This window comes from Cyanistes caeruleus, chromosome 5 (genome assembly GCF_971803275.1).
Source record: "Cyanistes caeruleus chromosome 5, bCyaCae1.hap1.1, whole genome shotgun sequence".
NCBI lineage: Eukaryota > Metazoa > Chordata > Aves > Passeriformes > Paridae > Cyanistes > Cyanistes caeruleus.
Genome location: NC_141705.1, coordinates 47,799,446 through 47,815,225, shown reverse-complemented (window position 1 = coordinate 47,815,225; position 15,780 = coordinate 47,799,446). Strand labels below are relative to the sequence as shown.

Genomic DNA, 15,780 nt, shown 5'->3' with positions numbered 1-15,780 from the left:
GTTTTGCTGCTAACTGTGTGCAAAAGTCACAGCCAGGCTTCCTCTCTGCCCTCAGTGGAACAGGTCCCTCCCTGGGCCTGCTGGCCAGTGCTCCCTCATTCAGCCAACACCATCTCTGCCACCTGCCAATGGATCAGCTGGAACCAGCGCTCCCTAGGGCAGATCAAGCCAGACAAGTTTAGCTGAGGCAGTTTAGGGACTTTGGGCTGAGTTATTCAGGCTGCTTTTCAGCCAAAGCAAGCTAATGAACAACTCCTGCAGATTTTTGCACTGAAAGTCCTCAGCATGAGAAGGATGACGAATCATTTGAGTCAGTGACCTCTTTCATTGGCACAGCTGGATTTGGCAGAGGATGTCTAGAGAGGATGTCTACAAGCAGCCAACTCACATATGGATTTGTATATTGCTCGCTGATGGATTCCTGATGGCAACGAAAGACTACATCCTCTAACTGAAAGGAATCATTGTGTATTTCAGTAACTAGATTTAGGTTTATCGGGTTACATTACTATCCATCTCAGTGTGAATAAGAACAGAGGCTTCTATCCCAAGGTCACTGAGTACCTTGAGTCAGACTGTGAACCCTCGTTTTGTAGCAGTAAACTCACTTCAGTATCCCAATTGCTTTGAGGAGACTGATGCTCTGTATTTATGCAAAATTTGGATTTAGTCATAATACTCATTACTGTTAGGAAGATTTCAAGTTTACACCTTGTTCTTTCCTGAATAAATTTTTTATCTGAGCTGTTTTGTCTAAACTGTTTGTTTCTTTTTTAATCATGTTTTTTGTTAGGCTCCCCTTTAAAGTATGTTAGGATTTGCTTGCCAGACTTAACTTCTCTGGACCTCTGCCTAGAAAGTGATTTGCCTATCAAGAGGTCAGGACACCATGACTGAGTCTAGTTTTGTCAGTTACGTCCATTTCTTCCCTCCTAGGCATCTGTACTGAGTAAATTTTAAGCTCTGTGAACCAAGGATTTTCAGCCTACCCTAACTCCCATTAAACTTGTTTGTGAGTATGAGCTGAAGCTTAATTTTTTTTTTAAGACTCTTATCTTTGTTACTCCAAGGCAACTTCTCTGTCACAAAACAAAAATCACCAAATAGCATTCTCTCTGATTCATTCTTTCACTCATTTTTTCACAAATGTGCACAAACAGGAACATAGAGAAAAAGAAAAATTGCTTCAGTTCAGTTATAAAAATACTGACTGGAAATACGACATTTTAGCGTGAAGCTTCAAATCCATAATGATTCAAAATAGAGACCTGAAAGGAAAATCTTTCCAGTTGCTTGTGACAGTCCATTTTTAGGTTCCATTCCTCTCTTGATTTATGAATTGCCAGACATCAGGTTCTCAAAGAAAATATTTCATCTTGGTAATTTCTGTGCCCTCTTACTTTACATTGAAACACACCAATAATGAAGAATCATCTTCCTGTTCTTTTAGCTATGCCTCACTCTCTTGCTTATCTTTCCTCATTAGCTTTGATATCACAGTGCCATCTACTTGATCAGCAGAGTCAGGTTATTTTCCTTAGAAAATTACATGGCTGTAACACTGAAGAAATCAAAAGGCTGTTCGGTTTCCTGGCAAGTTCTCTCTCCTTCTCACCTCTCAGCCCTTTCAAAGCAGCACTGCCCTTAGATGTCCCCCTTTGGGAGCTGGCCCAGCTCCAAGCCTATCAGACCTACACAAAGCCCTGGCTGGATAGTGACAGATCTACAGCACTGCGAGGACAATTCAAACCCTGCCGACCCTTTTCTCAGCATCCCTTCTCCTCTCTGGCAGGTGTTTCAATTTGAGAGATGGGTCCCCCTCTGTAGGCAGAAAACACATCAGCCTTTTGTGTGTGTAAACTGGAGCAGAGGCTTTGTTTGGAGTAAGAAAGCATCACAGCAGTCAGAGGAGATGGATTGCATAGCTTGAAAGGTTGAGCTATCCCTTCGTAGAAATATCCACAGCCTAGCCTGAGCCCCAGCAGGCACGTACTTTATGAATTTTTCCTACAAATATTTAGACAAGAAACACTGTAGATAGGGCTAAAAGAAATTATTGCTGTGCACTTACTTCTAAAGACCTGTTTCTCTAGAGGAATCACCAGTCTGGCAAGATCAACAGTAGGAATGAAGGTGAGACTGCCACACTAAATAACTTTTCACCTACAAGACAGGCTTTTTTCCCTTTTTGTACTATTGAAAGGTGTTTGAAGTTTTTTTCCTATGTATATTTCAAAGTAATTTTGATTCATTCATTGTGAAAAATCAGCGTGTAGACTCTCAATTTACCTGTCCCTAAGCTGTATCTTTTTACTGCTTTTTTCCTCACCTGTCATGCTGTTCTTATCTTACCAGTACTGTTGCAAACAGGTAGAGTGTACGTACCAGCAACTTTCCTGTGCTCAAAGTCCTCAATGGGCCTTACACAAGATGGTTCTTGTCAAAGCCTCCACGTTTTGTCCCTCAGAAGACATCTTTGCTATGAGTCATGCATACAGGCTGAGTGACAAGGTACAGGCTCGCTTTTATATGCACTGAGGCTTCTCTGTATGGAGATGGGGAGCTACAGAGGCATCTGCGCTCCCTGCTGTCATGCTCCGCCTGTGGGAAAGGTAGGACTGCTTTCAGCAGCAGTACCGTGGTACCTACCTTTCTGCTTTTCCACTGCCTGTCAAACATGATCTCTTTACATAGGTGAAACTGGCAAAGTCACTCTGCAGCTGCAGACTGAGACTTTCTTTCCCTTGGTGTCTGTGCTGGCCATTGCAGTGAGCAAACTTGGAAATGCCATTCCCATGCCATTGCCTCAGGACTCCAGAAGTGGTCTGTGCATCCACTCAAAGGGGGTAGTCAACCCACAGTGGTATTTTTCCTATAATTTCTGGAATCCTAAGTTAAAAAGAAATCTTCTGTAACAGCTGTGAGGTATGACAAGAAAACAAAAAACTGTTTGCTTACTTAATGGCCATCAGTCTTTATGGTGCTTCTGGTTCATTTATAGCTCAGGACTGAGATAAAGGTTGGCATTGGCCATACAACAGTCAGCTCTTGTATGTGGGCAGTACAGTTGCTGGGGAACACAATGCCAATATTTTCTATGTTGACACCAGCACCTGTTCTGTTTCTTAAGCAGGGGTGGCTTCCGTGCAAATAACTCTTGTGAGTGTTTGCATCAACTGGATTCCAGTTTGCTCTGTAAAATTGAGCATAACAGAGCAGTAAAAGAGATTTCCACATTCGTTGTAAAAACATAATTTTGTCCACCTAGATACCAAATCTGACTTTGGTACTGCTTTCCCATCAGTTGCTAATGGGGCCAGAAGAGAGCAAGTTTCATCTTGGAGAAGATGAAACAGGGAAACCTTATGAATATGATTGTTTAGCAAAAGATTCTGAAAGTATGAAACCTATGGTCAAAACAGAAATGAAAACTAGCTTTGAGATATAGGATACTGAGTGTTAGTTACTATATAACCAAAGAACAATAGCCTAGCCAGCTGAAGGAGAATCCCTGTTGATTGAACAATTCCCTTCTGCTGACAGTGAATCCAAAGGTTGAAGCAGTAAGAGAAGAATTTGGAGAGTAGCTTTTAGAGTTTAAAATGTAACACTGTGTGGTAATGTAGTAGTTCTTATGGGCTATATGTAAATTCTATAGAATGTGTGTCGTGTACTGGTTGGTTACTGGAAAATAGAATACTCACCATAGAAAAAGATAATGTACTGTAACAAGAACTTTGCTCTCTTAATTTCCCCCCTTACCCTTCTCTTTCTACCCCCTAAATTGCCTACTGCTCTCATACTCTCAGCCCCCTCTTTCTACTCTCTCTCTCCCCCTCGTTGAGCACGTTTGCTCTGTGACTGGCAATGTAGACTGATCTCTTCCACCTTCTATTTAAATAATAAACTGCTTATTCCAAGAGCAGCCTGGTTTAGAGAAGTCTCCACTGCAAGCCCATTTTACTCCTACATGCAGGAATCATTTGAAATTGAGAGAGCGTTGCTCCTACTATTGTGAGTGGCAGTGAGTATTTTACACACATTTCTGACCTGCACTTTCTGTGGCGTTTTTTAATAGTAGGTGAAGATCAGCAAACAGTAATAAGAGTTTATAGGGGTCTTGCTCAAATGCACATCTGATTGTTTTTATGTAATCCCCCTGCTGACTGCACAAGCATGGCCCAGTGTTGTAAATCCATGGTGGGATTTAATGTGATGATGGATAAACTTGGTTGTGTATCAAATCTCCCTCCCTCCAAAGGGGATAGGGAAGCCATCAGTCCTGAACGTGTCCCACTCGTTTGGAGTATCACAGAAGATACGGTATTTTCAGCCTTTCCTACATTGGGTGGCACAGAGGAGATATTTTAAGGTTGTAGTAGGTTCTCATCTACATTCTAAACTGTGATGCAGGCCTGCTTTGGGCTCCTGGCTGCCTCCAAAATAATGCTCCTGGTTAAAGCCAGGTAAACCATTCTTGGTACAACAGCAGCAGCAACTAGAGCTGGTTTTTCCCATAACAATTTTGTTGCTGAATGAACACATACCTTTTTACCCCTGTGACTGAGCTAGAGGAAGACAATTTTTGCATGTGGGTAGATTGCTGTTGTAACAAACACCTGAGCAAACTTTACAGTACCCTATCTTGGTTCTGCACATGTCAGAAATTACAATGCCAAGAATTCTATTAAGTTTGTTCTTCTACCTTCACCCGGCCAAAATACATTCCCCAGCTCTTCTCCAAATCCTTGTAATTTAAATAAATATAATGAAATCTCATCTAAAATGATGGGACCTCTGTTTTCTGAGAAGCATAATACTAAAATCCTGGTGGGGAAGAGATAGCTTCTGTGGGTAATTCTGGCATAAGACCCCATCAGCCCTACCCACAACTGCTCATATGTGCCCTGCGTCATCCCCTGCTTCATGCTGCCACAACTGCTTCCGTAGCTGGTTGAGGAACAAATCATGAGCACAGATCCAGATGGAAAATAGCCTAGGGAGAAGGGCTGAGGGAAGGAGTTTTCTGCCAGATCAGTTCCTCCATCTCATCTCAAATTCGTGCATTTGCACCCTGGAGCAATAATGGGAACAAATTCATCTGGGGAAGGGGGGCAGTCAGGGTGGTGACTGTTTAAACCAGTTTTACCACCCTTTTGAAGCAATACCAAGATATTACTTCAAAAAAAAAAACCTCTTCCCAAAGTCCTCAGTGTAAGGAAATGGTTTGATTGATTTCCCCCAACTCCCACTTTAGTCTGTGTACTACTTGTTGCTGGAGCTTTGATGCTTGTCACAAGTGTGTCGTCAGTCTATCCCTGCCTACGCCTCTCCCTGCTGTCACCACTGTTCTGCCTTTCAAGGAACTTTTGTGGTCTGACTTGCAGAAAAAAGACCTTCTTGGGAAAAATAAAGAGGAGGCAGGACGTAACACATGAATTGCCTATGTAATATGTGACTTCTCTGTGTGAGCACAAAGTCTTCCCAGTATTCCCCTCACCGCTTTATTCCTCTGCCAGACTGTGTTTGGGCTGGACACTTTGTGCAGCACTGGCATGGTGCTGCAATTTGACGTAGTTTATTGCTTAACAGTTTCATAACCTCTTCTTTTCACTACTGCATAGAAATGAAGGGCTTTGATGAGGAGATTGCATTACAGGACCAGTTTTGTAAAGAAAAACAAAACTTGGAAACGAGGTTACACTACTACGTCTCATCCCAGCTTGTTTTTTTACTATACAGTCCTTCAGGGACACAGCGTGGCAGTGCTAAAGCCAAACTCTCTGCCAGCGTCTGTCAGAGGGACATTAGCTGTGTCCTCTGGCAGATGCTGTGGCAATGATTGTGCGTGAGACTGACACCGATTAGGCCGCACCGCGGGGCTCCCACCAGGCATTTCCTACAGCAGCGAGGCCCAAAGGGTTGGGTATCACAGCAGTGGCAGTGATTGCTACTGATGGCTGTTGGGGCTCTTCCCAGGATAAGTCCAGTCCAAGCTTAGATGCCAGCAGCTCCTGCTGTTTTGACATGAGCTTGATTAGAGTGGCGCTGCAGAGGATCACTAGACAGTACATGTGTGCCAGAGGCCATTGCTAACAGACAGGATAATAAGACCTCTTCCAGGAGCTAATCCAGAGGTATTATGAGCAGGTGTTTTGGTGTCTGCTCCCCTGGCTATCCCAGCAGGGTGGTTGGCTCTGGTATCCTCCACAGGTCCTTGGCAGGCTTTTGCCTTGGCTTTAGCCTCTCTGTGCGTAGCGTAAAGCGAGACAGAGCCTGGCTTGAGACAAGCAGCTCCACACTGCTTCCTACCTCTTGGAAGGGCTTTCACGTCCTTCTCAGCCCTTTTCTTTATTGTCCTGGTCACCTTTCAAACCTGTAGATCCGGAGTTTCCAGCCCAAAAGCTACACCTCCCAATGGGGTCAGGAGGCTGGCAGACGCAACTTGATATGCAAGGAGCTGGGGTCCTGACCAGGCTGCCGGAGTGAGGGTCGAATGGGTGGCTGGCCTCGCCTTCCCATTTGCCTTGCCCTCTGCTTCCAGCTGCCCGGCAGTGCAAAGAGGGAAGGGGTCTGCCATGCCACACTCGGGCATCTCCCTGCCGGAGCCGGGAGGAGGCAGCTGCCGCTCCTCTGTGCCGGCACCCGGGGCAGGGCTGGGAGCGTGTCCCGCAGCAGGAGAGGGCCCGGCCGTGGCTGCGGTTTGGGGCTGGCTCGGAAAGCGGCCCCGCCAGGCGCGCTTACACACAGGGCAGGTGAATGCAAACGCTGCCCGGGGCGGCAGCTTCCCGGGGGTGGAGCTGCTCCGGCACAGGTGGCAGGGCTGAGCCCAGGGCCCTGCGGAGAAACCCAAGACTAAAGCAACCAGCCTTCACCCGGGCAGGGAGGTCACCGTCCTGAAAATCAAGCTATTGCCCGCCGGCACCACCACCACCACCAAGCAAGGCTGTCCGTGGCGAGCATGGACTGTCCGGGGAAGGAAGGCACCGAGGGAAGGAAGAGGAATTTGACCCTGCTAAGGAACAAGCTGTACATGGGGCAGAGGAGGAGGACGGAGCCCGTGGTGGAGAGCACCAACACCGCCGGGGACCACGGCAACTTGAGGAGGAGTCAGTCCGACAGGACAGAGTACAGCCAGAAATTGCAAGGTACTGGGAAAGCTGTTTTGGTGCTCTGCTGCCAGGGATGCTCTGAGCTGGGGTGGTGTCTCCATGCCCTCCATGCTGCAGCCTTCAGATAAAGAAGGGAATGGCAGGCTCTGCCCGCCCCCCCAGCTGGAATGAGCAGTGGCCCCTCTGAGATGTTTCCCCTAATTTTTCTAAATAGTGTTTTGTAGATGGGATACAAAATATAACTGAAGTTTTGTTGAGTTCCTGCAAAACTCGTGTGCAACCAAAATCTTTCTCATTCACTGGACAAACAAAAATGTGAAAATAGGATGGCTCCATCCTATCTGGCTGTCATAGTAAGTGGGGTATGTGCCAAGTAATTAGAAGCACCAAGGACTTTTTTTCTTTTTCTCAGTTAAAAATATGGTGGTCTAGAAACTGTTGCATAGATTGTACAATCCTGAGCTGAAGTATATCCAAATACATGTTCAGATGGTTAAGCTGATGCAAATTATACCATTCTGTGATTATGGAGAGAGTTACTTTTCAAATAATCAAATTGCATATGGACCACAAATTGTAGTAAAGTATGTTAGTGCTGGGCTTGTCTACCAAAAACTAAATGTGATGCCACAAATTGAGGAAAAGCATGAAGAATGTGAATGGCAGTTTCTGGGAGTGTTTTGGAACACCCACTGATGAATTTCTGTGTGTTTCTAGGGTCTTGAACAACAGGGATTGAGTATTGTTATACTACAAGTGTATTAGTAATAGTGCTATAACTGCTTAGTGACAGTCATTCGTGCAACCATAATCCTTTATGAGGAAATAAAATAGAAAAATACTTTGGATTGGTGTATTGTGGTTTTGATGCACTTAATTAGGAAGTAGCATTGCTTCAGAGAGACAATAAAAGTAGAAAATAGAATAATAAGCCTGAAAATGATGGGTTTTCTATGGGGACAGTATATGCTGAGAACAGAGAGGTTCATCAGTTGTGCTATACCCTCCTCATGATAGCTAATCAATGAGAAGGTGAAAAATACTCAATTAAGTCAGGCCTCACGATTCAGGAACCTGGCAGGGGTGTTTCAGAGCACAAGCATGGATCACTGTGGCAAGCTCCTGGCACATGTCCCATCAAAACAGCCCATTTTAACTCGTGAACGGGCTTGGCCAGGTGAGCTCAAGGTTATCAAAGAGGTGTCCAGCAAAAAGGTGTGAAATCTTTCTGTCCTGTGTCAGCTGTATTCCAACCATGAATGTCTCCTGTTTAAAATCTGAAGCAGAGGTGGTGGGGAAGCCCAGGAAGTCATGGCAGAGTGTGAGGTTATGTTTTTGGCAGCAGTCCAAGGAGACAGTAAATCCAGCTTTACAGCTCCTGCCACCTGCTGAGACTGCCGGGGCCAAGTATTGCAAAGCACGGCCTGGTATCAGCTCGCTCTGGTTGCTTGTGTTTGTTTGAGAACAACACTGATGGGTTAGTTAGCAAGGTTCCTGCAGGCTTTGCATTGGATTAGAAGTTGCCTGTTCTCAGAGTGAAAATATAAAGGCGGTAGAAATTCCTATAAAGCATGTGTTGCAGTCACCATGGAAATGCAGTTTTGTGCCAAGGCCTGACCTGGACCAAAGTTTTCTAAGGTAGATGTACCTGAATCTGATAATAACCCCGGATCCCGGACCTAATGTTGGCTGCCTGCCAACACTGACGATGTTCTGTGGTTGCACACCTTTATGTTCTGCATTTTTCTCGTAGCACTTGGATGCAAAGCAGATTTTTGCAAGGTGAGGGGAGTGATCTCATTGGCACAAAGCTTTTGAGCTTTGTTTTTTTTTTGATTCTTGTTTTTTTTGATTTTTTTTTTATTTTTTTGGTTTTTTTTGATTTTTTTGGTTTTTTTGATTCTTGTTAAGAAAACCCAGCAGCTCTGTTTGCGACAGCTAGTCTGTTGTTGTGTCCTGGTCAGGACTTTCTGATCGCCCTAGGGTGGTAAATGCTTTGTAAAAAATTACAAATGATAATTTGCACTTGCTTCCAATGGGAATTTTGGGAAAAGCTCTGTGCTTAGTTGAGTCTTTCTTCTATAGTGTCCTGTTAATATGTTCTCTAACATATAATCTGCAGACTTGGGGTAGGTATTAGCACAGACAAGGATGTATAAGATAGAGAGAGGCCACAGCAGCAAGCCCTGGAGGAGGAAATCTGTGTGTGGGGCAGGTTTCCACGAGTAAAAGTCAGGGCCTGCAGGACCCTGATATGTGCTAGTGGCAGGCAGCCTTGGCAGAGCACAGGGACCGAAGTGTCTTTACCTCTCAATGGCACTGCCAGCCCCCTGCACCCCCTGAGGGTTTCCCTGAGGAGGAACTGGGCTCTTGCTCTCCACAGCCATTTCCAGCAGCTCTGAAGTAAATGTTCAAAATGCAGCTCAGTGTGGTGGAAATAGAGGCCCCCAAATAAAAGCCTGTGAAGGAAAAAAAAATAATATAAAATAAAAAACCCAGGAGGCCAAGCAGTCAGGCATAAAAACTCCTAAGAATTAAATTTCTGCTCTTGGATTTCTTTTAAGTTTTGTTTTATACAGTAAGCCAATGTTTTCTATGAAGAGTGAGAAAGATCTCCAGGGTAATCGAGGTGGTTTTTTCTGACAGTCTACAAAACAGTAGTGCACAATAGCATTGCCAAAGGTGAAAATTACTGCAAGTGTTTTTCACTTTAAAATTAAGGATTCCTAAAGACACAAGAAAGCATTTTCATGGTTAATGACTATAGTAGATGCGTCTATTCAATAGCTTATCTGGTGTGAATGGCCATGCAACTCTTCCTGACTTTACTCTTTTTAAAAAGGAAATAAGATGCAAAGTAACTATTATATTCTCAAGGAGCTTGGCAAGCATTCGTGCCTGTACTTCGACTCATCCTGTGAGATAACCAAATGCCTGCTGGCCTCATTTTAGATAGGGGAAAGTAAGGTGATTGCCATCAAATGCCAGGTTCTTGATAAAACCCTGCAGTCGTTTAGAACTCAGATTGTACTTGCATACTTGGAAGAGTCCCGGAATACCTTGATCAGGCCACATATATATCTTCCATCAACTGGACATCACTTTTCTGAAGAGGGAAGAGTGGGGATGGGGAAGATACATTCACTAGCATCTGTGGTGGAGATGCAGAAATAATATCAAGGATCATTATAAGGCTTCTTGTAAGAGCTAAGGCAAAACTCCTGTGACATTTCTATGCATTGCTCAGCTCTACATTCACTAGAAAATTCTGCAAATATGTTCTTTCAAGAGGAATGAAGAGGTTGCAAAACACAAAGTGATATTTAGCATCTCTATTTTAAAATGTATTATGTTTAGATGGTAGAATTATCTTTTCTACAGTGAAAATCCATCAGTAGCGGCTTTAAAAGTAACTATATTAATATTTATGTATTGTATGAAAGTTGTGATCAGTCTTTGAATTAACCCAAAGCTTCCATCTGTGAGCACCTGTGTATTTCAATATAAGGGGTTTGCTTGATGCAGTTATTGGCACATAAATGTTTGCAAGATCAGGGCAGATTAACATACAGCATGTCATGGGGATAGATGCTATTAACTAAAAAGGCATTTAAGGCATAGTTCACTGTCTGTTAGGTTTTGGGCAGGTTGCTGGTTTTTGTTAATAATTGTATGCCAGACTTGTGCTTGCTGTGAAAAATGAGCTATAGAAAGTGGTGGGTTTCCTGAAGGAATCAGAGATCACAAATGCAGTGCTCAGCGAGACAATTCATGCCTCAAAAAAGCACTTTGTCTTACAAATCATTACATATTAACTCTCTTACAACTTTGGCTGTGAATGGGTCAACTGCCCCGGTAAATGATTTGCACACACTTCAGTTTAAAACGCATCAGGGACGGACCTGTATTAGACAGTGATTCAAATCACACGGCTACCACAATACACTGCCTCAGAGCTCATGTCTGAACGCTGAATGCTGTGTGCTTTCTCTGTCTAATGTAGTCATGAGAAATAAGTAACACCAGAAATGATGCAGAAACCAGTAAAATTATACAAATTCTTGGAAAACTACTCTTCCTTTGTGTACAAAAGCCTAGTCAGAGGCAACTCATCCACCTTTGCTCCATCTCAAGCAGGGCACCTTTCTCCATCCCATCCTCGTCCCTGCTTGCAGAGCACAACACTTCTTCCTGCATGGGCTGCCCATGCTCTCATCTTCTTGCACCTCCCACCTCTGTGCCACTCCCCAGTTCCTTATTTGCTTTATGGTGTTCTGATTAACTTTCTATGGACTACAATGCAGATAATATCTAATTTCACTGCAGAATGAATTGATCCGTGGAATGGCTGGTTTGCTAAAGTGCAGTAAGGAGTAAAATTTCAGATTATTTCCTTAAGTGCAGGAGATGGCTCAATGAAAATCCTCCCCCCTGTGCCCTGTGATGAGAAGCCACGATCTAACAAATACTTTTATTTTCTTCCATGCAAATTTAGGCTCAAGGGATCTAATTCTCTTAACTTGCCCTGCAATAAGGCTGAAGTTATTCCTTGAACTTACTGTAGTGTCTGTCAGGCTGGGAAGCGAGCTCATCTTTTCAGGGTAGAATCCATTTTGTGCTGCAGTGTTTGCACAGCACTTAGCACAACCAAGCCCTGCCGTGGGGCTGAGGTCTCTTAGGAGCTGCAGCACAGCAGAACTGGGACCTGCAGCCGAAGGGAAGACTGGGACACAAGGAGGGTTATGGATCCTCCTCTGAGCATATTAGCAAACATTTTATTAATTGGGATACTTTGGGTTGTGGGCCACACAGCCCACAGTTCGTACAGCTAATCTGTGCAAAATCTTGAGGTGTTTGTGTCCTGGAGGAAGTGGTTCCAGGTACAACCCTTCCTCAGTTCCTGCTTTATTAATTTATTGATATTAGCTGAGTGCCACAGGGGTGGTGTATTTATACTGGTATGTGACACCCTGGAAAGGTTTATTTGTAAGTATTGGTGCTAACAATAAGGGCATTCTTCTGTCACCTGATGATAAGCTTTCTTCTCTTCCACAGCGGTCACATGGGAGCTCTCTGTAGTCCTGTCAGCACACACATAATTAGAGCGGTCTGCTGTCAAGGAATTGAAGAAAGAACCTGCATGCTGAATGTAAATATTCTCTCTACCTTACAGAGCAGAAAAATGATCAAAGATCGAATGACCTAATTGCACGGAAGTCTCTGATGCAGATTTTATGAGCAAACCTGTTGCCCAGGAATACGGGCGCAAGGTCATTCTGGTCCTGCAGTGTTTTCCTCCTGGGTTCAGAAAAGGGGCTTTCCACATGTGTTGCTCACAGCCTGTGCATGGAAAACCCGCTTCTGAACAATGCTGCTGTTATGAGCATCCCAGTAAAAAAAAAAGGTTTTCCTCAAGCCCCTCCCAATACTTTTCTATTTCAATGCCCAACTTGGTCTTCAGGGGTCTTTTTCCCACCATGTTTGCACCATATTGTTGCATTGTAAAAACCCTGGTGGGGACTGTAAGGACACCCCATGTGGTCCCTCACAAAAGGAGGGGCACCTGGAGTAAAACTCTTGTGTGTTATCTAACGTGATGCACTTCATCTAAGCATACAGTCACACTCCATCCTTCTCTGCTGCTTGTCCTGTTTCAGGCTCCCCCACTTCCACCAATCTGGACATCTCAGTGCCCTGCAGCCTTCCCAGCACCTGCAGGCATGTAGAGAACAGAGCTGGAGTGACAGCGTGAGGAGGGAGAGGAAAGCTGCCACGGCAGCAGTCTCTGGACTTGGCTGCCTGCATTTCATTCCCAAATCCAGCTGATAAAAGCCGGTGTACATTCCTGTGTGTAATAGCTAGGTTATCTGAGGGCACAGGCTATCTGAGGACTCGTTTTCACAGAGGAATAATTCATCCAGAGTGATACGAGACTCATGTTTCACATGTGAAAACACAGTAATTCTGTAATTTGTTTGTTATGCCTTGATAACTTATGTCTTCACCAGTCCCTTGTGACAGGCAAAATCCTTGTATCTGCACAGTGCAAGCACAGAACTCTTGTTCCTTTGGAATCTTGCAAAGGCTGTGCAGGTAATGAAAAGGTCTGTAACTCACTCCACGCACCAGCATCACTGTACTTGTTGTTGTATTCTGTGCCAGTACCTTTGGTTCCACATGGGAAGCGCTGGACGGGGAGAGATCTGGGTCCCCACACAAGAGCAAATATAATATCCAATCAGAGCATCTTACCTGGGAGGAAGGATGGCTAGAACAGATCTTTTGGAGCTGCTCATTCTCTCGGCATAAAACCCAGGGAGATTTATGCACAGAGATGTTGCAGGTCTTCTATGGCTTCTCCTCTGGTCACTTGCTGTGGGTCCCTGTAGTGAACGAGTAAAATGCAAGGAATGTCTCTCCATTTCCTCTTTGAATATTAAGGTTTGAAAATTAAAGTATTAAGTTATCTTTAACAAAAACTTTAGGAGGTTTTTATTTTAGAAAATGAGGCATCCTGTTGAAAGTTGTTAATAGAGCTTGTAGTTGATACAATAAGCAAGCAGCCAACTTTGATACACCAGAGGACTGAGCCGCAAACTTTTGATACATGACCTGAGCAAGCAGGAAACTTTTTGATACACCAAGGAGCCAGCCAATGAACTTTGTGAACTGGGTGTGACGATTGCCACCCTCAAACCCCTCTAAAGGCAAGTTTCTAAGCTATCACAGGGGGGCTGCGCTGCAAAAATCTACACAGTGCTGGAATCTTTGCCATTTGTGCTGTCCTTTGCTGTCCTGGCTGCTCCAATGGGGCTACCTGTGCTCCCTGTCCCGCTCTGGTCCTGCTGCTGTGGCCCTGCTCCCTCGCTGGGTCACTGGGCTGCTCTCGGAGAAACTTCACCAGAGAAAGACCCATTGCACCCGCACGGATCTCCCCCATTGCTCTCCATACGCCAGCGCTGGAACCATGGTGGTGGTAACCCCTTTCCTGTGCTTCTTGTAATTATTCTGGCATTTTCCTACTTTTCTGATTTTCTCTCTTTCTTTCCTCTTTTATGAAAAATAAAGTTGCATTATCGCTTTGGATCCCAACATTTAACTTTGATTGTCTTTTAAATCTCGCTTTCAAGTGTGTTTAGAACCTGGTTCCGTTCTACAGTTGTGGATCGAGGCAAACCTGCCTCTCCTCCCTTTAAGGAGATTGGAGCAGCTCCCCAGTACCTCCCCGTGACCTAGAAGAGAGCTGCTGCATTTGCACATTGCAAGCTCTGTTCCTCCATGCTCTCACCACATTGTGGGATGTCTCCATCTGGGGGACATCTTTAGACTTCACACTTGCAAGAAACTTTTTGTAAGACATGTGGCTTCTTTGTCCTTGTCTTCACATAATGAACCTCTTGTTTCATGCAACTGGAGCCATGTATTTAAATACACAGTTGAAAAACCCAAGTCATCTCCAAAGGAATGTCTTCCTGAAAGGCAACTCCTGCAGATAGCTGACATGACAAAAGCATTAATTACAAACATTGCTTTATGCTCTTTACTCTTACATCTAGTAGAAGTACCAGTTAGTTTTTTGTAAACTGGGCTTAAGATGCAATAGTTTAATAGACTACTTAACAGATTATTTTTTCATTTTTCTCTGCCTGGTATCACTGAGGACGAATGAGTCAAATTCTTACTGTAGCAGTTAATCCTCAGTGATGTCTTTTCCTGCTAATCCTCTCTTCAACTGTTCCAGGGCTGGTACACATTACCAGGTAGAAATGAGTCTGATTATATTCCAGGTATGCACTCACTGTTTGTGCATTCATTAAACTTGCACTTATTCCACAAGGATTTCAGCAAACTGCTAATGTTCTCAAACTGGTCAAAAGCAGTCAGCTGAACATGAAATCATATGTTTTGGCTGTAATCATCACTTAAAGATCTTGCTGTTGTGTTCTATAGAGACAGATATGCCTGAAATGAAAAAGTGAACATATTGAGTGGAAATGGAAAATTATGTTACACTTAACAAAAGGAAACATTTATTAAAAAACATACTTTCTATGAGGAAACAGCATCTAACTGATATTTCTCTTGATTATTTCTTCCTATTGAGAATAGTTTTTCTTTCCTGGCATTATTATCTATCATGCAGTAATGATAATAGATGAACCCTGACATAATTCAAGAATCAAATTTGATCAGAGCTATCTAATGACACAAACTGAAAGAACAGCCTCTCAAGGGATTGTGACTTCCAGCCTGAAGTGAAATACAGGGGCTTTGTTTCACTTACTTTATTATTCATATTTTTATTCACTTATTTTTAATATTATTTTTATTATTTTATTTTTATTTATTTTATTATTATTTTCACAATATTTTTATTAACTTATTTTATTTATTTTATATATGGCTCATATAATGGCCTCCCCTGCCACCAGTATAAAAAACTAGAAAATTCTTTTGTACATTATCTTGTGTTTACCTTCAAATTCTGTCTGATATCATAACATCTGTGTCTGAGACAAAACTACACTTCTGAGATCTTCCTCTCTGTGCTTTCTCAGGAGCTGCCCTGAATCCTTCACACACAGTTACATGCATGCAAACATTTTCACACCCAGTCTCAAGAAAATTCTGATATTTGTACAAAACTGGAATAGAAATGGATTGTTCA

General features: G+C 43.6%; 1 protein-coding gene across 6 annotated transcripts in view; it reads left to right on the top strand.

Annotated features, from left to right (window-relative positions):
* The window catches only part of ARHGEF38 (Rho guanine nucleotide exchange factor 38), a 50,780-nt gene that overhangs the window by 3,690 nt on the left and 31,310 nt on the right, over positions 1-15,780 (top strand). Inside the window, exon 1 of one of the 6 annotated variants that reach the window (XM_023924688.2) lies at positions 6,743-7,148. The exons of 1 other annotated variant lie outside the window; for it this stretch is intronic. In XM_023924688.2, coding sequence (XP_023780456.2) covers positions 6,962-7,148 — 187 coding nt within the window. In that variant the 5' untranslated portion in view covers positions 6,743-6,961. Of the gene's footprint in view, positions 1-6,742; positions 7,149-13,710; positions 14,112-15,780 lie in introns of those variants that run through there. 4 more of the 6 variants (XM_086888297.1, XM_086888296.1, XM_086888295.1 and 1 more) reach the window with 4 other exon arrangements.